Below are 27197 nucleotides of genomic sequence, written 5' to 3' on the forward strand. Positions count from 1 at the left end.
TTTACGCTGAGGTTGACACCATGACCCCTGTTCTCTGGTTCCTTGTTTCTCCTTAAGGCATCTTTGCTGATCATTCTGGTTGAGCTTTTTGGTGCCACGGGATGTCAGGTAGCTCTCAATTTAACATCATTTCACTGGATGTTAATGTGACCCAACCACCACGCTTCTCTGTATCATTAAGAAGGTATTACCTAGGGGGATGGGTCAGCCTGGTGACGGGTATTAAAGAGGGCACGTACTGCATGGAGCACTGGATGTTATACGCGAACAATGAATCATGGAACACTGCATCAAAAACTAATGATGTAAGGTATGGTGATTAAGATAATAAAAAATGTTAAAAAAAGGTATTACCTATTCACATGCAAAGATATTCATACACAAGGTGTGGGACACAAAGTAGAGAACAACACTTGCCCTGTGTTTATCATTGGCTATGTTAAAACACATGTATAATCCATAGAGGAATAGAAGGAATTCAGAAATGATCATGACCAAAGAGCTGACGGTGAATGATCTGAGGGGTAGATTCATGTGTGTCATTTTACTGTACTTGATTCTTTTTTGTTCCCTGTCTCTGAGAACCAATCAAAAGAAAGAAATGAAAATTTCATTTAAAAAACAGTGGCATAGTTTTGATAGTGAACCACAAAGAACATGCAGCACCCACCTCAGCTTGCTGTCACACAGGGCTGCCCACCGCTCTGGCTGCAGCAGGAAGGTGGGACCATCCCTGACACTCGCACACTAGACACCCCCAAAGGGGGAATGTATCGTACCACCTGGAACAAACCTATGTACTGCTGAACCAGCGGTTTGTCGTCATGCCCACTATATGGACCTGGAAAAACATGGCAGCAGAAGGGAGAAAGGACCAACTGGGAGACCTTGTAAATCAACAAGGTCACTTCCAGGGGTAACAGATCCACAAAGCTACTCCTCTGAAGGATACATTGATGGAAACGTGTGAACAGAGTTGTGACCTACCAAAGTACAATCAGAGGAAGACTGGCCTGACAAATGGCAGTAGCAGTAGTATTTTCTTCTATTTTAATATAAAATGAATCATTTAAAAGAAAAACAACAAAAGGACTTAGCAGACACCTAATTTCTCAGACATAGCAACTTTGCATTTAATCTTGAGCAGTGACCACACAAAATGTGTAATGTCACAATGATACAAAATGGTATGAAAATATCATTTTCAAAATTTAATCACACATTTGTTACATTTCACCTAATCAGACGATGAGGACTGTTGTTCTTCCTTAATCATTAAACTAGAGAAGAGAATTGATGCTAAAAAATAAAAAATAGTGTCTCTAAGAATCAATCACTGTATCTAAAGGTTACACATGCAAGAATAAAACCTGCTCTGTTTTAATAAGATACACCTTTTATAGCTTTTTTTCCCCCTTTACCTCTTTTCTAATTCAATGTACCATATTGAATGCATAGGATTTCCCAAGGGAAAAATAATTCTGCTTGAATTATAAAAGTGTCACATTCACAGTTCATAGAGAATAATACTGCTCAGCTTCTCATCAAAATTATACTACCTAGCACAGGATTCTAAATAAAGCCAGTGTAATGTACAAACTTATTATCTGACTCAGGATGTCACGGGAAAAGCAGTGGGCTGAGGGATGGAAAACCCTCCCTCCCAGGACCCACTCCGCTCCTGCGTAAATTACTAAAACAGCTCTGGATGTGACTTTCCCACCGTCAGCTCACCGATTCCCCAGTGTTAACTAATTGAATGCTTTTAAAATTTGACTTCACATAAAGTCCATGATTTCATCGATACATATACAAAAATAATTTATTCCACCATAAAGTTCTGCACAATGGTTTGAATGAAATTTTTAATTATTTGCTATAATGGAGCTGATGATTTTCTAAGCACACGTAACACAGTCCTTTTTCACACTTACTTATGCAACAGCACCATCCGACATGTTTCTCGATAAATTTCTTCCTGGGCATATTTAAGGTCTGGTCTCTTCTTGGGCCTCAGTTTGGGCTACTTGGCATGGCGGCGGGAACACCAACCCTAAATGAAGGCATTAAATACTCTTTCCATCAGCCAGTGGACAGGTCCAGAGAAGAGCTGCAGGGCCCATTTCACAATGTCACAAATTTGCAGTGGCTTCAGCTACATTTACAAACATCTCGTGGGCCCTCCTCCTGCCTGCTGGCCCTTCCAGCTCTCTCCCCACACTCTCTGCATCATGAAGCTATTTTTCTTGTCACCTTCCTTGAGTCTGTTCCTGCCAGAAATGGTTACTCCTTTACGTCAAGAAGGTTGATGAAGGTTTGTCCTGAGGGTTGTTAGGGGCCTAAAGTGAGCAACGGGCCCTCCGTGTCCTCTCGCATTATAAACAATAAGAAAATATAAGCCTCTCACTACTGGTGGCCATTCTCCCTCGAACAGACAACTGAGCAAAGGGAGGAGATCTTCTAACCCCTGGTCACAGTTGTGCCTCTCTAATGCCTTGGACGCCCCAGCTGCATGAATCAATTATTCTCCTTCCTTCTGTACCTAATTTGAGTGGGGTGTCGGCAATTGGATTACTGCAGCTTTCCAGTAAGACCTGAAATTGAGTAGTCCCGGGCTCTGCCACTGTTCTCATTCCACATCGGGCTGATTATTCCGGGTCCTGACTCTGCACACAAACTTCAGGATCAATGTGTCAATATCCACAAAGATATTTGCTGAGATTCTGACTTAGATGACAAGGGCTGTATAGATCAGGTTGGGAAGAACTGACATCTTAACAACGTTGAGTCCTTTTATCCATACACTGGAGTATCTCCCCATCTATCTCTTGTTTGAGGTTTATGCAATTTGCAATCAAAAGAGGCCTCACTCCACAGAAACTCAAAATACAAAAATGTATCTACAGGACCTACAGCAAATGCATTTATAAATACCATTCTGCAAGTGAGTTGCACATGAGCCTTTGGAGATCCTGCATCTTCAGTTCACTTGAGAAGGTCTTGTTTTAGATTGGTCGGGAGGTTTTTTTAGACCATTTTAAACCCCCCTCATCCTTCTTAGAAATAAAGCTCTGTGAAAAGGCTTCATGGGGCAGCTGCAACTTGAAAATTCCCAGAGAAGAGCCAGTGGACATGAGATATGAGTGTTTCCATCAACAACTCAGCTACTAAAATATAGACTTTTTACATGATTATGCTTTCTGCCCATCCCTTGAGAAAGCTTTTCCATTATTACTTCTAATGGACATCATGGCGGCACTGGGAGGATCAGAGAGATGGTGTGCAGCCAGAGGCTTTGACAAGTAACAGTGTCACACAAATACAAGGGATTAGGATTATTTCATGCTCCACAATCCGGCTGGACAAAAGCAGCAGATAAATTCCCTCCAAACCATATGGGAGTCTGAGCTTGGTGTCTCCATCTACTGTGTTACATAACCAAGCATCCGGTAGCGAGAAGCTCTGTATCTGCACAAACACCAATAGCCAATCGGCTAGCAGCACCACGAAGCAGACCCCGGATGATGGATGGAAACAGGACTCTGTCCAGACAGAAAAGAAAATGAGCACCTAGTCCTAAACACAGCAGTGCACTCAGAAATGGCAGGTGGACACACGTGAAGAAGATACCCAGAATGTGCCACAGGAAGTAAATAAAGATGTATCAGCACACAACGGTCGCATGGAGCCAGGTTTCCCATGACAGAGTGAGCGGAGTAACTGACACAGCAACTCCCAGAAAGAGGTTTCCAGGGGGGGGTCTCGGAATAAGCCCATGCTCCAGGTCTATACGTTCTACAACCTTCACTTGCTCCTACAGATGTCTCCAACACACAAATGCTTAAGCCAAAGATTTAGTGGGCAATTATGACACCTCCCTTGATCTTCCTCACCTCCTACATCAGATCTACCACCACAGCCTGCAAATTATACGGCAGGTCTCCATCTCCTTCTCGAACCTCATCACCAGTACTGCAGCCCAACAGTTCTCGTCCAGGGGCAATGTTGCCCTCCAAAGACATTGGCAGGACACAGGTAGGAACATGGGGGTGATCAGCACGAAGGAAACCTGCCACAGAATTTTTTAAAAAAGATAAATGCCAACAACTACTTACCAATGAAATCATTCATCGTAGGGTTAAAATGCTAAAAGCAAACTCCTAGTATTCAACAATGGAAAAATTAATATGATGAAAAACCACTTGATTAAGTGAATGCACATCAATTCAAACTGGCACTGAACCACCACAATCATTACTATGACTGGTCATTAATATGGAAAGATGCTTGTCAGATAATGGTAAAGAAGCAGGAAACCAAATGGCCATCTACGTCGGAACTGTAAAAATACCCATGCCCGTGCACCACAACTGGTGGAAAACCAATACAAATGGTTGGCTGGCTGAAGGAGAGTGGGGCAGAAACCACTTTCATTTCTGCTACTATTACAATGAGCCCTGCGCTACCAGTGGGGATGCGGAGGGGCTCAAGGAGGCAAGCGTATCCAGATGGGCAGCTTCAGATAATGTCTTGCCCTGTGGACAGCATCTCAAGCATCCTAGCGGAGCAGCTGAGAAGATTATGCACTGGGGCCAGAAGAGATCTCAGGAATCCAAAGCTAGGAAAATGCTCTCCCAACTACCAGTCTGGCAGAGGTCGGAAGCGTGGTGTCTGATGTGTTCAACTCCCTTGGCCAGACTGTGGAACTCTCTGCAGAGTCTGGAAGCCACAGACCAGAAAGCAGGATGAGGAAATTGGAAGCATTTTGAGCTGAAGGTTTACTAAGAGCCACTCATAAAATATTTTCTTCACCTTTCCGTGGTGTTGCTTTAGCTGCTGCTTCTTTTTTGACATGAGTCATGACTTGACCTCCAAGTGTTTCTTCATCTGTGTATCTCCCTATCTATATAGGGAGAACTTGCACAGTCAGAACAATCCAGAACATCACGCAGATGACAGCTGGAAGCCCAGGTGAAGCCAGCCCTGGAGGGAAATCTGCCCAAGCCCGGACTCCCATGACCCCCTCCTCCGCTGGTGTTCATACAGCTGCCAGAATGTTCTCTACACTAGGTCAGCCCTGGCCACTTCCAATTCCAGGCGTCGCCCAGGGACCAACACCAGCAGAATTAACTGGGCTGATTTCCTGATTAGACAGGAAAAATCTTGGGCCCCCTCTCTAGAACGACTGAGTGAGAATCTGCATTTTAACAAGACCTCCAGGTGATTTGTGTGCACACACTAAGGTCTGGGCCCCTGGCACTGGGCACTGCCCCTCCAGCCCTTCCTCAACCACTGGCCTGGAAGAGCTCAACTCAACTTCTACTGTAGGTTGAACTGTGTCCCAGAAAAAAATCTGTTCAAATCCTAACTCCTAGTACCTGTGAGAGTGACCTTATTTAGAGTCTCTGCAGACAGATTCAAGTTAACACAAGGTCATAGTAGAATAGGGTAGGCCTTGAATTCAATATGACTAGCATCCAAAGAAGAAGAGAGACCCAAAAACTCAGACACACAGGGGAACACGGTGTGAAGGGAGAGACAGAGACGGGGATGAAGTGTCTACAACCAAGGACCATCGGCATCCCCAAGAAGCTGGGAGGAAGGCACACAACAGACCCTTAGAGCACTGTTATACCTGAACGCTTATGTCACCCCCACCCACCCCAAGTTCATATGTCGGAACTGTACACCCCAATGTGATTTTATCAGGCACTGGGACCTTCGGGAGGTGGTTAGGATCAGATGCAGTCATGAGGGTGGGGCCCGTGACAGGATTAGTGCCCTAATAAGGATCACAGAAGAGCCTGCTTCCTGCCCCTGCTCTCCACCATGGGAGGGAAAACCAGTCTATGATATTGTGTGATAGTAGCCCAAATTGACGAAGACAAGCACTCAGAAGGAACAGGAGAGAATAAATTTGTCTTAAGAGGCCATGTCTATGGTATTTCGGCACAGCAGTCCCAGGAGACGGACACCACCTCCAGGCCTGGCTTGTCCCCACAGCTCCTGAGTCCGGGCCTTCCCTCTCCTCTCTGTGTCAGTAGGAGAACTCTCCGGAAAGCCTGGCCTGCTGCTGATTCTCAATCAAGTGTAACCCTTACCTTCGTGCTGGCTTCTCCTGAGCTGCCGACCCTCAGCGGCCGGATGTTCTGGTTCAACAGGACTTCCCCCAAAGCAGACAGCATGACCTGGAAGGTCACCATCCAAACCACCCCATCCTCCGTCCTCGTTGGTGACCAGAGACGGGCAAGCAAAGCCCTGACTCACAACTCTGCTACTCTTGGGTTAATCAACACAGTCAGTAGCCATGCCCAACCCCAGAAAAAGAATGAAGAAATGTTTCATTGTTTGCTGTCAGCGCACCTTCCTGGCTCAGATGCTACCCATTTCTTTAAGCTGCATCTGGCCCCTCATCTCCTTGGCTGGTTCCCTCAGGACCCAGAATCATCTGAGTGGAAGGAGCTGGACGGCAAAGCTCTCACCTCCTCGCCTGACACGGCCACTAAGCCCATACCAACAGACGCCACGGACGCAGGTGGCTCCTGAGGACAGACGGCTCTGCAGCCGCACGACACAGCACCTGAGAGGCTGGGTCCCCCGAGGAAGGCAGGGAAGTGCCACCAGAGGGAGAAGCAGGACTTGAGTGAAAGCCAGGAACAGGCAGTGGCATCGAACACAACAGTACAGACAAGGGGCGCACAGATTTATAATCCGGAGCGCGTCCTCACAGCTCTGGTGAGCACGTGCGCGGGAGTCAGAGCATTTGGAACTCTGGCTGCCTCCCTGCAAACCAGATGGAACCAGCCAGGGCTGTGCCACCCAGACAGGGCCAGCCAGCGAGGCTCACTAAAGCTCTGTTTGTGGAGACAAAAACCAGAAACAATCCAAGTTCCCAAACACAGAAAACTGGCTCAAGCAGTGATGACATAAGCAGGAGGTCATATGCAACCTCAAGAAATATGTTCTTGAAAGATACTGCAGGACACAGGGAAATAGGTATGGGGAAAAATCAAAGTTGTAAAAGCACATGTATACACATGTACCTATATGTCAGTATGAACCTATATGTCAGTATGCACGTAGGTACATGTCCTACATACCACGTATCCCCATAGATACCTGATGACACTAAGGAGAAAAAGCACGCCATTTATAAAGACAAACACACTAACAGGGTGATTAATTCATAGGAGATGAATGATAAATGAGTCTTCTTTTTCTTAATCAACACTTGGCATTTTCCACTTTTCTAACAAGATCACAATTACATTTAAAAGCTGAGGACAAGGACACAGTAAACATTGCTTTGTTTAAGAGAACCGGCAATTCACATCCTTACGAAATCTTGCAATCTCGCAAACAGCACTAGAAGTGGAAAACAGGAGAGGCTCAGGAGGCAGGGGCGGAGCGGGGAGCAGCAATTTCTGTAAATGAGCCCTGGAAGGTCAGGAGTTCCCTGTGAACCTCATGTCCTCATCTACAAGGAGATCCAATGACTTCTGATCCTTATTTGTCATCATCCCTAATACACCAAGACAGCTTTTCCTGAGGACACAAAATTCTAAACTCCCAATTTATGATAGGCAGTGTGGACCCCAGATGCTAGCTTAGAAAAGGACAAAAAGCAACAAAATCTTCTGATAAGGAAGAATTTTAGACAAGCTGTATGGCAAGTGAGTGCTGTTCATGTCAAGTCAGGATACGGTTTTTAAGGGAATGAACAGTACTTCTCAGAGGACAAAACTCACCCAAAACGCCATTTACCGTAATCACCGTACCACAATCACCGTACAATTTACTTCCAACACAGACCCTTCCAGAGAAGTCCAGACGGATCGGCACCACGAACGGTAAGAAGAAAGCCAGCACCCAGGGGCAGCCCTAGGAAGGAAGACAAAGTCTCCTGCATCTGTGCACCAACCTCAGCTTGGGGACCTCAGATTCAATGACTCTTCACCCCCAGCCAATCTGCTCACAGTGAGGGAAAGTAACCGAGCCATGGGGGCCCGTGACTTTATAAGACAATGGGAGACACACAGAAAATGAACCATATTCTCATACTAAACTGAACAGGAGAAACAGCAGAAGAACCCTGAAGAATGATAAAGAGCAGTGTTTTTAAATGTGGGGTGAGATACACTAGCCGTTCAGGAAAAAAATTTAGTGCCTGTCAACCCCCAATTTGTTTTTTTGTTTTTGTTTTTGTGAAATACATTAGTTCAGAAGAGACTAAAGGATATTAGAATAGAAAATGCCAGAGGGTATCACATGGAATAAAGGTAAGAATGTTTTCATGAAACATCTTTCAGCTTTATACACACACACACACACACACACACACACACACACACACACACACACACCAAGAATCTATTTCTTACTGTGGATCATGGTCAAAGTTTCCCTCTACCGAAAGTTCTGGAATTCTCCCTAGACACACCAGCAGACTATGCCTAGGAGGCAGGGTAGTCATTTCTAGGATCACTCCATAGAGCTAATATTCCAATATTCTGGAATTCAGTGAAAAGAGCAATGCCTAGGTTAACTCTGATTGTAAAGCCCCAACCACCCCAAATCTAGCCCTGCAATCCTCGAGTGGTCAAGAAAGAGAACCACCTGCTGCCAACACAGTGGGACCATGACCAAGATCTGGTCCTCCTAGAAGCCTTTGTGACCAGCCCCATCAAACTCCCTTTATCCTCCCTTCAAACACACCCAATTGGGAGGCATTTGGTCAAAGTTGTTGTTTTTGTTTTGTTTTTTGTAGGGGGGGAGAGGCAGAGGGAGAGGAAGTAGAATCTAAGGCAGGCTCCACACCCAGCGTGAAGCCTGATGTGGGGCTCAATCTCACAATCCTGAGATCATGACCTAAGCCAAAATCAAAAGTCAGACACTCAAGCGACTGAGCCACCCAGGCGCCCCTGGTGAAAGTATTTTTAATTGCTTTACGCATGAACATACCATATGTCCACTTGATGGAAAGGTCCACCAGAAATAGTGTTTACGCCTTTACAGCCCCAAAGCATCAAAGAGCTGTTGTCCACCAATGTGGATGACAGGGATGGGCCCTGTTTCCGAATACTGTCAGATGGCTGATGCTTAGCAGCATTCTCCAGGGGAGTTGAATAGAAAATAACGTGTCTCTGAAACCAGGCAAACTAGGCTTAAATCATCACTGTGCCCCCATGCTAGCCATGTGGACTTAGTCAACTTAGTTACTATCTCTGGTTGTCTAAGGAGAGTACCTAACAGTTTTATCATAAGGATTAAATAAGCTGATACATGTAAAGCACTTAGGACAGTGATCAATGCATATCAGCTGTTGCTATTCTAGCATGTGAAGCTCACGATTCTATCAACCACTGGAATTAATTCAGGGAGGCTTCCCAACCCCCGGATGTTGTGTTCTCTAGGGGAGGCATTCTACTTAAGTCTCTAAGAATTAAAGGCTAGGAGACTTGGTTGGGTTGGCTATGAAGATTTCTGAAATGCAGAAACCGGAATCTGACCCATCTCTCCAGGCAGCTGGAAAACATCACAGCTTTCTGAGAAAAAGAAGGCCACCAGCAGATGTGAGTTTTAGGAAAACAATGAAATACAGTCAGGAAATAAGAAAGGGCAGGTATAGCACTGAGGGAGGAGGGAGTAGGGTTAAGAAACTTTCTGCACAATTTTATCAAGAAGAACTAAGGACATGAGCAAACACGGATGTGTGATACCACAGCCAAGGAGAACAAAGGGAAGAGAACGGCCACATCTGACTTCGGAGAGGCCATGTCTGAGTGCCACTGGGTCATCCGTGGGGGAGAGGTGGACCACGATCAGACAGAGGAGAGCAGAGAAGAGAACCAGGGGGTGCTGGCCGTGGTACAAGGACCCTCTCATAGGATAGGAAGGAGAGAGGGAAGCCTGATGGCAGAGAGGGATCGCACAAGCTGAGTGTTGAGAAAGTCTGGGCATGACTGTAGACCAAGTGAAAAAGCAATCTGATACACAGACAGAAGATTCTAGACTGACATGATGGGAAAAGGACTGATCAAAACCCTAGAGGCAGGGGTGGGTGGGGGAGACGCTGCACAGGTGGAAGGTTACTCTCAGGTGGTAGGATGGGAAGTGAGAAAGGAAAGGTGATGGCAGACAGATCCTAAAGGATCTTTTCAGCAAAGCGGACAGACTAGCATCATTTGCTAAAGGTGGTGGCAGGGGGGTTTGGTGATAAGCCTCAAGCTTGAGAGGTTGCCAGAAATCGCTGGTAAGGTAAATTCACTAAGGAATTTAAAGATTAAAAAAAAAAAAATCTTTTTGAGTAAAATTGTACAGTTGCTATGGAAAAGAATATGGTAATTTCTCAAAAAATTAAACATGGTATTACCATATGACCCAGCATTTCCACATCTGATACACACCCAAAACAAGTGAAAGCAGAGACCTGAACAGTTTCACAGCATTATTCACAATGGCCAAAAGGTGTAAACAACCCTAGTGTGTCCATCAGTGGATGCATAAATAAACAAAATGTGATCTACACATCAATGGAATACAATTCCGCCTCAAAGAGGAATGAGATTCTGACAACTGCTACACTCTGGGAGAGTCCTGAAGATATTATACCAGTGAAATAAGCCGGCCACAAAGAGACATATGCTGTACGATTCCACTTACATGAGGAACCTTGACTAGGAACATTTCCAGAGACAGAAAATAGGCTGGTGGGTGCCAGGGGCTGGGGAGGGAAAGAACAGGCAGTCCCTCTTTAATGAGGACAGGGTTTCCATTTGGGGAGATGAAGAAAGTTCTAGACATGGACGGTGGTGATGGCTACACAACAGTGTGAATGCCATAGAACCAGACCCTTGAAAATGGTGAAGATGGTATATTTTATGTTAATCACCATAATAAAATTGTTTTAAGGATCTGGCAGGAGCCCCGAGGTTGGGGGGCATTCACTGAGGGACAGCAAAAAGCAGCACGAAGGTAAGGCTGTCTCCAGAAGCACATGGATGCCACAGAGAAGGGGTAGGAGTGCCCCAGGCAGAGAAGGGAGAGACAGGGTGGACCACACACCCCCGCAGTTTCTTCTCCCACCTCACAAAAACATACCCACGCAGTCTCCTCTTTGTGTGTGTGCTCACTTACATTCAACGACCCAGGAAAAACGTGTGGTACTGAGTCAGATGGAAGGCAGCACTGTTCACGACGACCTTGACGCCATGTTCCTCCTGCGGTTAATTATTGCCCCCAATCCTCTTGCGTCTTTCTCCCTTGAGGTCTAAAATGCCGGGGCTGACCCTGCTGCCAGTTGGATGCAGGGAGCAGCTGCAGCTCTGGGAAGGGGACTGCAGGGTGCAGGCTCCGGGGACAGAGGAGCCACGCCCCACCCCCACCCACCAATCCCATCAGCTCACCCCACATAATCGAAACGGCCACCAAGGGCCACCCTTTGGGAAAAGACTTGCAACCCCTACGAAATGCCACAGTCTTTTTCCTATCTCATATTTTTCATCTTTTCTCTATAGAAGATGATTCACAACTGTTACTTCCACTTCCGCAGAGCAAAACCTGAAGGGTGAGAACAACATAAAAACCAGGGTCCTGGGGTGGGAGTCTTTGAACCTCACCTGTACAGAGAGCACCTATGGTGCAAAAACGAACTACAAAATTAGCAGCAAGGGAGGCAACATTTGAAACAAAACTCCGTCGCCAGCCGGTCTTGCAGACATAAAGTTGTCATCCATGCATGAACATCCCTGAATTCACTCCCATCTTACAAGAAAACAACCACTGAAGGAAGGACTTGCAAGACTCCAGTCACTAAATAATTTGACACAGAGAGAGGTGGGCAGACAAAAGTCAAGCCCAATCAAATTTAATAATGTAAGAGTATATTTAGAAGTCTAAAATTACTTCTGGGCTCAAACTTCCTGTAATTTTTATCTATTCTTACACCCGCTGCGCCTGTTTTTCTCAAATGCCACAGGATGTAGTAGTAAACGTCCTGAACACGTTGCTAATTTTAACCCCGGAGCAATAAGGAAGCTTGAGGCGATATCAAGTCGTGAAAATAGTTAACCTAAAACTTCAATATACGTACCACCTTGCTTTCTCTGCAGATCATCAGTTTTTTACAAGAAACTCAAATAAAGATCAAGCAATTCCACGCAAGAATCCAGCAGCTCTGCAAGACAGCTGCACCACCTCTGAAAGCAAAGGGCCAGTGTGGATCCGTCCATGTTTAGTTATGATGGTGCCCCTTGTCACAGCAACCATGAGACACACCTGACACACGTATGTCTTTGTTCCAGGCGGAATGGGAAGCTTGCAAGCTGGGAAATCAGTTTCCAAAACGTTTTCAAGACAACAGCCATCACAATGTTTTCCGAAATTACACATTAAAAGAGCATTAACGTGGGGCGCCTGGGTGGCTCAGTTGGTTAAGCGACTGCCTTCAGCTCAGGTCATGATCCTGGAGTCCCGGGATCGAGTCCCACATCGGGCTCCCTGCTCAGCGAGGAGCCTGCTTCTCTCTCTCACCCTCTCCCCTCTCATGTACTCTCTCTCTCTCATTCTCGCTCTCTCAAATAAATAAATCTTTAAAAAAATAAAAAATAAAAAAATAAAAGAGCAGTAAGGGAGGAGAGTGACAGCAAAGGCAGCTATAATGAACACTTGCGTGAAAGCCGCAAGTTAATCACTCAGAAGATTCTTGTTCTCTGAAGGAATCAGCTTGGCAGCCACCTGCAAACCACACCTCCATCTGCAGTCAGTCGGCCCCACGGAAACTGCCAGAATGGGGAAGCTGGAGAGCGTGCAGGCCCTGGGCTGCTCCAGGGGCCCACCCCATGCTCCGCCTCCCAGCACCTCCACATCGCAGCCCCGAGGACCTCACATGGGGTGAAGGCATCTTTCTTCCAAAGGGCAACAGGGCGAGAACAAGTAATCCAAGGTGGTGAAAACGGAGGGACGGAGGGAACGCTGGATCCCTCGCTCTTCTGGGCAAGCAAAAGACTTGCTGCAGGACCAAGACACATCACCATTCCCACAACGTAGCTTGAGGTCCAACCGACGCCTGGGACACCTACAGCCTCAGCACCCCCACCTCTGCCCAGCCCCCGAGACACCCCGACAAGTGACGTGCAAACACTACTCTCATCAACATCCTCACATTTACGTAAAGTAAATTCAGAACATCTCCTTGCGGAGGAGCAAAGAGAGCAATGACCACTGAAGAGCACCGCCAGGGGAAGGAAAACCAAATTTCAATACACAGGAGGCAGGACCGTGCTCGCTACAAAAGCCATCCCTGGGCTATCACGCAAGTTCAGGCTTTGCAGGAGGCAAAATCCCACCTGGGGAGCCCCGCAGATCACAGTGGGCCTTGGGGATGGCCGGTCCTGCTGCACCCAAGGGCCTACCTTCACCCTGACGGTCTGGTCCGACACGCTGCTCATCATGTCGCTGATGGATCGGAACAGCTGCAGCAGGGACTCCATGAAGTCCGCCTCTCCTTTGTCTTCATAGAGTCTACAAAGGAGCACACGACACTCGATGGGGCCTGGCAGATGGGGCCTTGCCTCTATTTGCTCCTGCATCAAGAGCCATGGAAGGTGCTGCCGCAGTGGCAACTTAGAACGTGAGGGAAAATCCTCCACATCCAGGGAACACGGGAGGCAGCTCAGAAATGGGGTTCATCTGGACCACGCGGCTAGGGAGCTATGTCCTCCAGCTGAAGAAGCTGGTTTTGAACCACACCATTTATTGCTTTTTTTCATTGTAACATAGTAACGTTTTATAAATCTACAAAACAGAAATGTATAGAAAGGGATGGAAGGAGAGAAAGAGGAAAGAAGGACCAGAGGAAGGAGGAACAGGAAAATTCAGCTTTAATGCTACCCCGCGGAGATTACACCATTAATATTTTGGTGTACTTCCTGCCAGTATTTTTTTAAACCCACAATGTCACATAATTAACATAAATTTAATTTCGTGAATTTAACACGATCTTGTAACCATATAAAAATGATATTATAACAGTAAATTCAAAATTATTTTATTTCAGAGTAATGACACTATACAGATTCATCACAGAATTGCTGGTAACGGGAAAATTGTCAAGAGGTGGAGCATAATCAATAAATGGATAATAAGGAAGGTGCACCTTGGTTACATGTATACAAATATATGTTGCTAATTATAAGGAAGTTTCACATATAAATTATTTATTAGCAGTTACTTCAAGTTGCCGTGTTACTAAAAAGCAATGCATTTGCATTTTAAAATGTTGCAACGCAGATGTTTTCTTAATATAGACTAGTTTTTGGCCTAAAGTATACCATACCTGAAAACTTGTGTACAATGGAAAATTTTGTAAACTAAGTGATAATTAATTACCCTACAGGTAATCTTATATTTAAATGAGTTCCACTGTAAAGCAACAAATTCTGTCTAAAACGGGAAATTGCAACCTAGTGTATCTGTTTTATAAAGGATTTTATTCAATATGAATTTGTTTAAAAGGTGCATAGCAAACAATCAAAAGTATCGAGTCATGAACTCCTGTTTGCAGGGAACAGGAAGCAACAGAGCAACATTTTACAGACCGGTCCAAACACCTGGGGAGGCTGCAAATGTGCAGTCATTCTCATCCTCAGGACATCTGCCAATTCCTAGAGCTGCGTGGGGTAGGAGACTACTCGGTAGAGTGGGGTTTCTATCAGTCTCCAAAGATAATGAATGATAATGAATTAGAAAATGCCAAGGAGATGGGTCCCAGGTGACACAGCAGACTCTCCAATGAAAACCCTGGAGAACCAGGAGCAAACCAAATGTAGATGGAGGCTTACGAAGGCTACACACAGCCTTGATAGAGAGAAATGTCAGTCCCACTGTCTCTGCCTGGAAGGGGAAAGGATGAATCATCTCTGAAAGAAGAGCACATCATCTGGAGCTACATTTAAATAAAAATTAACTAAACATAGAAAAGAACAGACCCCACATGGCCAAACCAAAAAAAAAAAAAAAGGAAGACAACAGAAACAGAAGGACAGGTGGTCAAAATATTGCACCTAGCTAGCAAGAATATCAACATAATTATATTTTAAAACAGGGAAAAAATGGAGAAAATAAAAAGATGGAAATGAGATGAGAGAAAACAGAAGATGGGAAAGTATAGTAGAGAAATAAATCTACAGAAAAGAATCAAACGAAAATTTTAAAACTAAAAACTATAATATCTAAAATTAAGAATTCACTATATGGGTTAAATTGAGATTAGACTGAGTAAAAGGCAGAATTAGTGAAGTGGAAGATGATCAACATGAAAATAAGCAAGCACGGAGAAAGAAAATAGAGAAGAGCGTGTTAGAGATATGTAGGGTATAATAAAGAGGTCTAATACACATGTAATTGAAGTTCCAGAAGAAAATGAGAGACACAATGTGACAAATATGACACTAAAATAGAAAATGACCATGAATTTGCCAAAACAAATAGAGAAATCAATCCAAAATTCAAGAAGCCCTGAAAATCCAACGTAGGATCAATAAAAAGCAAAAGCATTCTTATACAATCCACAGTAAAACTGCTCATAACCACAGAAACAACAAATTGTAAAAGCAGCTAGAGGAAAAACAAGCAAACAAACAAAAAAAAAAAGAAAAAAACACACTGTCACCTTCAAAGATGTAACAAGAAGTCTAAAAGCTGACTTCTCACCAGAAATGATGGAAACCAAAAGAGATACTGAAAGGACTGACTGCCAGTCAGTCTGGCAGTCTGAAAGGACTGCTGCCAAATTAGAAAGGAATTTGAAAGGACTAACTGTCAAATTAGAATTCTACATTAACTAAAAATATCCTTTAAAAACAAGGAGGAAATAAATGATTTTCATACAAACAAAACATGCAGCAGACTTTTATTAAAAGAAATTCTACAAGGAGTTTTCTGGGGGCAGAAGGAAACTTATCCCATAAAGAAACATGAAATTGAAAGAAAAATGAAAAAAATAAATATAAAACTTACTGAATTAATACTAACTGTACAAAATAACAGTCATGTCTTACGACGCATAAAATATAGGTATCTTGAAATGCACTCATTAATAATAAAAAAAGGAGATTTCATGTGGAGATAGAGTGTTCTATTTCAGCCACATCTAGTGTTATCAGGGAAGTGACAATAGTAATCATTTTAATTATTCTGTAAGAATTCACACATGTTGTCACATGTAGGATAATCAATAAAAAAACAGTAGAAGAACATGTCACTAACATGTTAAAAGAGGAAAACATGAGGCAATAAAAAGAAAATCAGGCTTGGTACAAAAGAACACAAAGAAGGAGTAAAAGGAGAACATAATAGAGATGGGTAAAAGAAAATGAACAGAAAGACAGTAGGTATAAACCCTTCCCATATTAACAAACTATATCCTCAGTTAAAAGGATTTTCAGACTGGATGAAATAAAGATACAACTATGTGTTACGTGCAAGAGACAGACCTTAAATATAAGGACACAGAAAGGTTAAAAGCGAAAAAGAGAAGAGATATTCCATGCAGATATTAACCAAAAGATAAAGGGAAAGTTTTCATATCGATAAAAGGGTACAGGCATCCCTCTGAGACACCGTAGGTTCAGTTTCCAGACCACCACAATAAAATGAGTATGGCAATAAAGAGAGTCAAATTAATTTTCTGGTTTCCCAGTGCATATGAAAAATATGTTTACACTACAGTGCAGTCTATTAAATGTGTGACAGCATTATATCCTAAAAAAAAAAAAAAGTACATATACCTTAATTTTAAAAAACTTTATTGCTAAAAAATGTTAACAGTCATCTGGGGTTTCAGCCATTGATAATCACTGATCACAGAGCACCATAACAAATACAGTAACAAGGGAAAAGCTTGAAATATTGCAAGAATTACCTAAACACAACACAGAGATATGAAGTGAGCAAATGTTTTTGGAAAAATGGCACCAATAGGCTTGCTTGACACAGGGTTGCCACAAACTGATTTATAAAAACCACAGTATATGCAAAGTGGCAATAAAGCAAACAGCAATAAAGTGAGTTGTATCTGTAAATCCACGAGAGAGAGAGAGATCACAATTCTAAATCTGTATGCCCCCAAAAACAGTTTTAAAATCTGTAAGGTATAAGTAATGAGTCTATGATATCTAAATTTCTACCAAGAATCCCTCAAAGATGTAAATTTACTTATTAGTTTCTCTGCTGCCAATCAACATATTTAAAATACAGAAATGGTTAATAATTTACAGCATTCCTACTGATGCATCTTTCTGTAATGAAAGGGAGGCCTCCAGAGTCTCACCTCTTGGTTTTATCAAATAAACCAAGAACAGTCACTTGTTTGACCCACCTTCAGGTGGCGGAAGGGGTGAGGCAAGAACTCAGAGGGCTATCAGTAGATAAATAGATGAGTAAGACCTAGTTATCAGTCCTTCCTCTATTTACACATTATAAGTATTCATTATCAGGGAATGGCAAGATTGTTGTCTATTAGCTACATTCTATTTTTGTGACCCAGGAAATGATAGCAGAATGACAGATCTGCAACAATTTATTCATGATCAATAACTAATTATGCACAAAGCTAATGCCAGATGACAGGCAGAGCTTCCACAAAGCACCAGGAAGACAGAAGAAGAACACAGCAATAACTAGCTTTAGTGATTTGCTTCAGAAGGTCTGAAGCAGGATGTCTGTTTTCCGGCTTTCCACTTAATGTGATCCACCCACACAGAAAACGCAGACAAACAAAAACCAGCGGAGAAGTGCCCCTGGCTGTCAGGAATCTTTCTGTGGGTTCTGAACCAGATGTCTTTGGGCCAGAGTTTTAAAACTGCTGTTCTCACTTCAAAACAAGATGAGCCTTCTAAACAAAACAGAAAGTATGGATTTGCATAGTGAGAAAGATAGTGGGGTAAGCTTCCATTATCTTCATCTCCAACAATTCACCTCTTCGTTCTTTGGAAGAAAAATGATTGTCAATTACCTGGGAATTTTACAAAGCTACTACATTACCTGACAACAGAGCAGACGATTTTGAAAGAAGAAAAATAAAGAACCTCTAACGTTTATTCCAACTGCAAAGAGAAAAACACTCTTGTCAACTCCAGCTGTGAGAACAATTTCTTTCTCCCAAGCTAATAAATGGGGTACAGGTAAGAAAATGGGAACCCTTGTTTGCCTTCTCCCCCAGCTCTGCAAACACCACACAGGAGGGCTGCTCGGAACTTGTTATGGAGCAAACACTCGCGACACCTGTGTAGGACACAGGACTGCTTTCTCTTTCAGCAGCCTATACGAAACAGGAATATTATTTCATCTAAAATTCATGCCTTTGATAATCACAGATGAAAAGCTACTGAAATACAGCTGGTGGGACCACGGGGAGTAGTGGTGAGCACAACGAGACCCTACTCGGGTCTTTGGCCCTGTGGTCCATGATTTGAAGGCCATGATTTTTTCCTTCCCACAGAATCTGAGTTCTCAGTAGTTTTAGAGTACAGATTTAAATTTAAGAAATATTATCTTATCTACACAATGTGGATACAACTGTGTTCTAAGTTTTGAAGGGAACATATGTTCCTCTCTGCTCTCAGGAATCACAGAAGGCAGCCAAGACACACATTTAGGAAGCAATTAGGAAAAAAATAAGGTCAACAAACTACTAAAGTCTGTGATACAGTCAGGGCTCCAAAGCTCATTAAGTACTTAGGGGAGGGAGAAGCAAGCCACAAGGGAGGAAGGGCGGGAGGGAAGGACCTCGTCATCAAAATGTCCATGTTTGCTACAGTATTCGGATGAGGTCAGGAATGCCCAGACAAGGGCCTTGGAAGCCTTAGGAAGCCTCACTGCCTTTTGGCAACTGCTGTTACTCGCCTCATGACCTCTTTGCACTTTTGTCCTGGACTGTGTCAGCTCGTGACAAACTTGACAAACTTGACAAACAAGTTATCCCAGCAAAGAGACCCCTTTTGTGATCAGGCCATGGCTCACGCTGGGGCCACTCCAGAACAAAGGCAGGCAGCAGGATCAAGGTCTGTGCCAACACCATGATACCCAGCGCCAAAACAAAGGCATTCTTAAGAACACCAAACATAAAACATTTCCCTGGGTCACAGGCAAGGATCTGTGAGCTTCTGCATAGCACAGAAGACCAAACCGCATCTTTGGGTCACAAAGGGCTCCAGTGATTTCAGAGACTGACCCCCAAACTAACAGCAAGAAAAGCTCTCAGGGGCCTAATTAAGTAGGACTTCGGAACCCAGAGTAATAAGCTAAGGGTGTTCTGAACTGTCAGGCAAGAGAAATTCAGGTTAAAAGCACAAGGAAGAGAATGCTAATCACCTGTCCGATATATATTTCTCCCTGACTCCTTTACTATAAGAACTCTGATTTTGTTGAAAGCATCCATAAGCCCATCTAAAAGTCCTTGCCAGCCTCCCTTGCATCTCGGGTGGTCACGTGACAGTTCTGAGATGACACTTTATAGGGACTGGGAAAGTTCTTCAAAAGGAGAGTAACTGGAAGGCTATTTATGCCACACCTTCCCCCCTCTGCTGCTTGGAATGCAGTCCTGATGCCAGGAAGGGGCCATAAGACACAGAGATGGACCATAAGAATGATGGGGCAGAAGGGCAATAGGAGCCAAGGACATAAGGAAACCAGGGACCAACTGCATAAACTCCAGAATCTTCCTCTGGGCACCATGTTACATACACGGGTGGGGAGAAGTGAAGCTCATCTCATTAAGCCACATTAAGCCAGGCTTTTCTATAACAGCAGTCAATCATGTTCCTAACCTCTATGAGACTGATCAAATTCAACACTTATGGGGCGCCTGGGTGGCTCAGTCGTTAACCGTCTGCCTTCGGCTCAGGTCATGGTCCCAGGGTCCTAGGATCGAGCCCCACATCGGGCTCCCTGCTCCGCGGGAAGCCTGCTTCCCCCTCTCCCACTCCCCCTGCTTGTGTTCCCTCCCTCGCTGTGTCTCTCTCTCTGTCCAATAAATAAATATCTTAAAAAAAAAAATTCTACATTTATGGACCATGGTTCTAAGATATCATGTCAATTGTATTTAGAGATTGAAAGAGATTAAGAGAAAGAAATAACTTCGCCACTGGTCCACTTAGATGACCCCAATCTTTTCTAGCTGCATTATTTTGTAAAGGATTATAGCATTTACTACAATAACAAAAACACAGATTATCAATGCATGTTTCTTTTGATTCCTAATCTCTGAATGAGAAGGACAGTCAGCAGTGTGCTCAAGAAGGAAATGAGCATCATCCAACTCCTGACTCAGTGTCATATCGATTATAAATTGTACAAGATTAAGATTCTTTCAAACAAAACATGACAAAATCTATACATACCACCCGACTATGCTGTTCTTTCAAGTTCATGCTCTCACTTTAGTGTAGATTTTGGTTTAGAGTAATTAATGATTTAAAATTCGTGGGGAAATACACAAAAGCTAGATAAAGGGTGCCAAGAAGTTCATTTTAATAGAATTAATTTTATTGGAAAAAAAATAAAATCCAGGAAAACAAAACCTACTTTACTTGGTCATCTTTCACAACTGACAGTGGGAAAATCATCAGTGGCTTTGACCCTAAAGAAAAGAGAAAGCTCAGGGGCGCCTGGGTGGCTCAGTGAGTTAAGTGTCTTCGGCTCAAGTCATGATTCCAGGGTCCTGGGATGGAGCCCTGGATCAGGCTCCCTGCTCAGCAGGGAGTCTGCTTCTCCCTCTCCCTCTGCTCCTCCCCCTACTCCTGCTTGTTCTCTCTCCCTCTCTCTCTCTCTCTCTCTCTCTGTGAAATAAATAAATAAAATCTTAAAGAAAAAAAAAGAGAGAAAGCTCAGTCTACAGCAAGCTTCATGCCTACCCATAATTAGCAAAATAAAAGAGGATGCCTTCAATGCCTTACTCAAGGATGACAGCATGATGACCTCAAGCTGTTGTGTCTTCACACAATCAAATGGCAGCGTAGACTTGTCTACATCATGTCGACTCCACAGAGAACACAAGTGCAATAATCCTTAACCAGTAACATAGGGACTGTAGGCATTCATCACCACTGTAACCAAGGTGGGTCCTACCCTGTGTAGGACTTTTCCAGATCTACACAGTCAATAACTTGCTCCTCTGGCTTTATTTGCACCATGGTGTGCACAAGATTGGATTCTGAATACCCTCCCTTTCTCCTGGGCCCTTCTGGAGAAAGCCACCTCAGGCCAACAAAGATAAAATGAAGAGGCACAGCGAGGGCCTGATTTGGGTCTACGCTGGTTCAATGACCAGTTTCCACGCATAAGTTTCAAGAGCACTACGCTGTTAAAAGGTGGTGTGTGTGCTCTAAGTGAAAGGGAGGTCAGTTTGTGAAACTCCATCTCTGTGTGTAGAACTCACGACAAGAACATCAACCTTGAATGATCAACATGAACCAACATCACTCACAGTAGGTCACCCAAAGCAGTGAGAGTCCACATCAACACTCAACACTCAACCTGTCCTGCTTCCACATCTCTTCGTGCACAGTTACATGCTATGGGCCACCTGAAAGCCCTGACTTTAGCCCAGCTCTTAATCACAGGTACCTGGACGAACATTAATGTTCTCTAGAAAATAAGAAAGTCATCAGCACCCCAATCCACTTTAAAGTTCAAAACCAATGCAAAAACTCCTCCAGAGAGGATGAGAAAGAATTCACCGAGCTAAACAACTAAGTGTCCATTCACCCGGCAGTTCCGCATGTGAGAGTATCTCTCTAGAAACAAAATATTATTCTGGCTGAAGGAAAGAAAGAGAGGAAGCCCCACAGTCTTCCCAAGGGAGGCAATTTAACTTGGTTTTGGCCTTTTGTTGTTGTTGCTTGTTTTAACTGTTTGCTCTTGGGAGGCTTTTTCTGTAGGAAGATATACTGAAATGAACTTCAGAACCTTTGTATACACCCTGCACTACCTCTGATGAACACGGAATACTTTCAACAGTCAGTGTTTTACTCACATGCACAAATTCCAGACTTGAGAACAGGACTTGCTGCTCAAACTTGAGCTTGCATTTCATAGACCGGGAAGCAGTTACCCTAAGAGAGGGCAACCCCAACATGGGACAGCTATCTAATTCCTGTCCTGTCATACCAGAAAGCAAGGCAAGGAAAGAAAAGAAGAGAGGAAGAGAAGGAGGGAGGGAAATAGACAAGGAAAAGGAAGGAAGTAAAAGATCTCCTAAAATCCCCTAGAAGGGCCGGCACGGGCAACACTTACTGATTGAAAAGGATCCTGGAGCGCACAATGAACTTGAAGATGTACTCCAAAGCCTTCATGGCTTTGTACAGCTGATCGTTTATTCCCGGCTTCTCGGCATTGTCCACGTAGTTCCTTAAAACTTTTGTCAGCTTCCTATTCACAATGGAATCACAAATTAATTCATAAGTTCATAGGGTTACAGTATCTCAATTCTTAACTGGGACAGAAATACACAAGTGCCTTATTGTTATTTTGGCTCACACTTGTCAGTAGATGCGTATTTATAAAATATATTTGAAAGAGATGAAAAATGAGCCATGAATAACACTCAGGAGTGAGAGCCGAACATTGAAAAAGTGCTTTTCTAAGTTTTACGTATTTTTCTAAGCATTTAAGTGTATTATATAATTTAACCTTCATAATAACACAGTAAGCCAAGTATTATTTTGGGGTACAATAATAATAATGGGGTATAAGAACAGGTATATTATCCCTAATTTACAAGTGAAGAAGCCCAGGGTTGGACAGATAAACTAGTTTTCCCAACATTAAATAAAATTGAAGGCATTTTCTTCATAGCCATATCCTTGTTTGCAATGCTTTTCTTTTTTCGACATCGAGCTGCCTCTATCATTTTCCCATGACAGCGGCAGCAGTGACAATAATCAATTTTTAATTCTGCCCAAACTTCTACATTTTTCTACTGTTTCTGGCCCATAAACTAATAATCATTGTTCACTGTTCATAAGGCTGACCCACAAGCAGTGCTTCCAAATCATAAAAGAACAGCTAAATTAACTTCAATATAGCTTCTGGCTTTAGTGTACTGGGCTGCACTATAATTCTCCAAAAACTAGCCACGTATGTGCTGCCTGTGTGGCAACAACCAAGATTACCCCATTAACCAAACGTCTCTGATCCGCAATGGTTCATGTCATTCAACAAGAACTCTCCATTATACTTATAAAAATAACCTGTTAGGGCACTGCCAACATTTCCAGCTAAGTTGTGAGCCCGTCCACAACAGACTGTTAGTGGAGACTATTATAAGATACCCATAAGAGCACCTGTAACGGGCATTAAGGATGACCTCAGAACAGTCCTGAGCGCAATCCCTGTCCTGATAAATCACAACAAAGAGCTTCCTGGGTGACCAAGTGGATGTGAAGTCATTTCTAACACTCATCAGGTTGCAGAACCCTAGCAAAGAAGCCTGACACTCTCAGAGGAGCATCCCTGCAAGGTGCTGGGAAGAAGGGGGCCAGAGAGGTCCTCTCCCCACAGGCTCCCTGGGCTCCCACACGTCTTCTGGTAGTTCTCAAGGCACGGGAGAACATCTAAAGTCCTGCCATACAACCTGTTTCACCTGATTTAACTTATTTTCTCAAGCTTACTGACCAGACACCTTTTCTTATTAAACCCATGGATATCCCAAGAAATATATATTCCATTGAGCACAGCTTAGGAATTTTCCCAACAGATTCATCAAAAATAAATAGACAGATGATAGATAGATACAAAGAAAGGAATGATCTGCGAAGAGAATGACCCAGAACCAGAAAATAAATGAGGAAGTCCAAAGACCCATATCCACATGAGCCAGACCACCTGTACTGGCAGAAAGATCAAGCCCCTGGCACCAGCTGTGAGGGAGACCGAATGGAGCGTCAGTTAAGTAGAGGCACGACCTAAGCCAGCTCCAGGAAAAGCAGCTCAGTGGACAGAAAGGAGCCTGCCCCTGCTGGTTTTCTGGAAGAACAGTCCCCAAAGCTGATGCCTCCCTCCCTTCTCGCCTGGACCAGCACCTGTCGCTCTCCTGGGGCTCTGGCGTCCGCACCACCTGTGCAGGGGTGCCGGAACACTGGCAGGTAACAGCTACAGCCCAGGCACCTTTCAGTTCTTCTCCTAAGAGTTCTTTGTGGAGAAAGGCTGAAGATCTCAACATTATCCAAGGAAAGAGGTAAAGAAACTATCTGGGAGAGAGTCTCACCTACATCTGTGCCTGCCGAGGCTTCTAAGGGGCAGCGGCCAGGAGACCCTCCGTGATGATCCTTACTACCAGAGCATCCTCAGGCCCAGAGACCGCCGTGAGCACTCCATTAACACAGAGACAACCTTCCACGATTTGGTTAGAGCTGTGTGAATCAGAATTATCTCTTTTGGTATTTCAAGGCTTAAATACTCAGATTCACACTGCCAAGGAAGCACCTAGGGTTGCTACTTTATCAAAACATGATAAGGATAGTTATTTTCCAAAATGAATCTCCCTTCCTGCAGATTACAGGGGCCGAACAGGAGGATATGGATTCTCAGCTCAGTCCCACCCTATCTGAAAGATGAAGCAGTACTCTTTGTTTCTTCCATTCAGTAACTTGCCAGAGACTCCCCAACTTTCACTTCACCACCTATGACAAAGGCACAGAGAGAGTGGTGCCAACAGAAGGTCTGGAAGACAGCATGGCAAGCTTACTCACTGTGCGGATTCTCTGAAATTCCAATACAAAAGCTCATCTGAGAAGAGCAGTGTGGCCACATTTCAATAAAGACACAGACATGTGGCATGTGACTCGGAGGGAGATCGTGCCACATGAGGAGCCACTTACAGGCCACTCCGGGGAACCCTGCTTGGTCGCCATAGCAAGATGGCGCCCATGATCTGAAAGGAACTGTCCAAAGTGCAGTCATACTGAACGTTTCCATGAAGAGAACAAATCGCTTTAAACACTTATTAGCAAGCCCAAAGGACTTGTCGCAGCTTGTTCTGTGTGCGTGAGGACGCGGCAGCTCTCTGCCCACTCAGCCACGCGAGGCAGACGTGAAAGAGCCTGGAACAGGATGACCAACATCACACAGATAGCTGGCATCAGACCTCTGACCTTGAGTTCATGGCCGCATACAGGCAAGGAAACAGATTCTGACTTAAATACGGTCAAGGCACATCTGAGCTTTGACTCAAGCTACTGGCACTAAAGAGAACCATTTCTAGTGATTCTAAGGGGAGGGATGTTCTTAAAGAAATTATTTACATCTTTTTTCATTGCAACTCACACACGATTCAAAGTTGGAATAAATGCTGATAAATCCCACTGTGACAGAGGCAGAGTAACTCATCCTAACCATTCTAATAATAATGAAACCTAACAACTGCTTCGTGCTTTCTAAGTGCCAAGGATTACTTCAAACACTTAACATGTAATAACTCATTAAAATTTTCAAGAAACCCTAAGATCATGCCTGTTTACTGAGGAGAAGGCTAAGGCCCAGAGAGATTAAGAGACTTGAACTTGTAAGCGACAGAGCTGTAGGTGAAGCCGAGTTCCTGGATGGTGCTGGTCAACACCAGGAGAGCCGCCTCGCAGGTCTGAAAATCCCACATTTGCTCCAGCTGCTGACAGATGCCCAGGGGACAGGTATGGGGTTGTGGGGGCAGGTCAAGGGCAACTGGGTGGGCAGTTAGAATCCAAGTTAGTTATAGCTGAAGCGTCTAGAACAAAAAGGAAGGCCCTCTTTAAAGAGCAAAAGGAGACACTAAGAGGTACAAAACTGAATTTCATTCATACTAAACAACCAATAACCTCAAACCAGGAACACATCCATTTATTCATTTGCCAAAAGCTGGTTGGGAAGCTGCAGGGAGGCATATATCAGGTTCACTGAGCATAAACTAAAAATTTCAAAGACAAATGGAAGGTATGGAGGAGAACAAGAATTTATCCCAGAATGTTATGATAATTTATTACATATCTTCTTTCAACAAGATTTCTAGGTCTGTTAAGAGGGAAACAATAATAAAAAATATCCCAGTAAATTCAGAGTTGGGGGCAGGGGGCACATACAGAACCACAGACAAAAGTATATGAAAAAGGCACTTAGTAACAAACCTACAAAATGGAGTGTTGGTTTTAAAACAACAAAAATGAACTTACGTGTAGGCTAAAGTTGCACTAAAGTGCTTCTTAATGTAGGTTTCCAGAACAGGATTAAAATGCTGAAATTTTCTGTCAGCAATTAGTCCAATGATAAATACCTGTTCAATTAATCAATATTTTCATTAGTAAAATAACGCAAGCCTCACCTGAATCATCTGCACCGTGGTGGGAGTCCGGGGACTAGAACATTTTCTGACATTCCCTCTTCTCACCCCAGAAATGACATTGGCCTAACTACAGTGTCCCAGTGAACACCACCCTCTGCCTTGCAACCCATCTGCTTCGACTGGATTTACAACGGAAAACACTTCCAAGGTGACCGGGAGGGACCCCCTCCCCCAGCTTCAAAGGCTGCAGCATGAAAAGCTCCTCAACATCTGAGCGGATGAAAAGTAGAGGCCTCTTACCAGAGCATCAAACACTAACGTATCAAACGTCTCGCTCTCGGAATTCTCCATCATGATGTTGAAGAGGGCATCCAAGGTGTCCTGGAGGAACTAGAGTCACACAAAATGTCAGCAGACGCAGTAAACTCACCTCACTTTCCCCCAACCTAGAATAACTACCATCTTCGGCCATACCCCAAACACCCACCTGTCCCGAATGTCACCAATGAAGCCATACACTACAGGGACTTTTCCCAGCCATTAGATGCACAAGACAAAAACTGAGATGAGTGAACTCAGAACAAAGACATGGCACCCCGAGCCAAGCAGAGGAGGACTGGTAACAGGGAAATGCTCTATGGTCCCCCCTCCGTAAATTTCTCCAACCCTTTTCCTGGTCTTTACCAGTCTGATGACAAAGAGCTCAACAGCAGCTCTCGGAAGCCTGGCTCTGCCTAATCCCAAACTCTGAGTGTAGGATCTGAGCAAGGGAGTGGGCAGAAGCCACACAGGGATGAATGTCCAGCTGAGTATAATGAAGGACCTATCACAAACCCAGATGCCCACAGACGGAAGAGCTGTGTGACTGAAACTGGGGCACCCAGCA

The 27197-nt window shown here is 44.0% G+C and overlaps 1 protein-coding gene across 3 annotated transcripts in view; it reads right to left on the bottom strand.

The window, feature by feature from the left end:
• DOCK1 (dedicator of cytokinesis 1) overlaps nt 1-27197 on the bottom strand; it is a 493587-nt gene that overhangs the window by 352313 nt on the left and 114077 nt on the right. For all 3 annotated transcript variants that reach the window (XM_028119986.2, XM_028119987.2, XM_028119985.2), the window contains exons 20-23: nt 26612-26701; nt 26202-26302; nt 22294-22428; nt 13413-13521 (exon numbers count right to left, since the gene is read on the bottom strand). In XM_028119986.2, the coding sequence (XP_027975787.1) occupies nt 13413-13521; nt 22294-22428; nt 26202-26302; nt 26612-26701 (435 nt within the window). The remainder of the gene's footprint in view (nt 1-13412; nt 13522-22293; nt 22429-26201; nt 26303-26611; nt 26702-27197) is intronic.

Source organism: Eumetopias jubatus, unplaced genomic scaffold, assembly GCF_037043125.1.
Source record: "Eumetopias jubatus isolate StellerSeaLion01/CBP00866 unplaced genomic scaffold, mEumJub1_p1.0 scaffold_17, whole genome shotgun sequence".
NCBI lineage: Eukaryota > Metazoa > Chordata > Mammalia > Carnivora > Otariidae > Eumetopias > Eumetopias jubatus.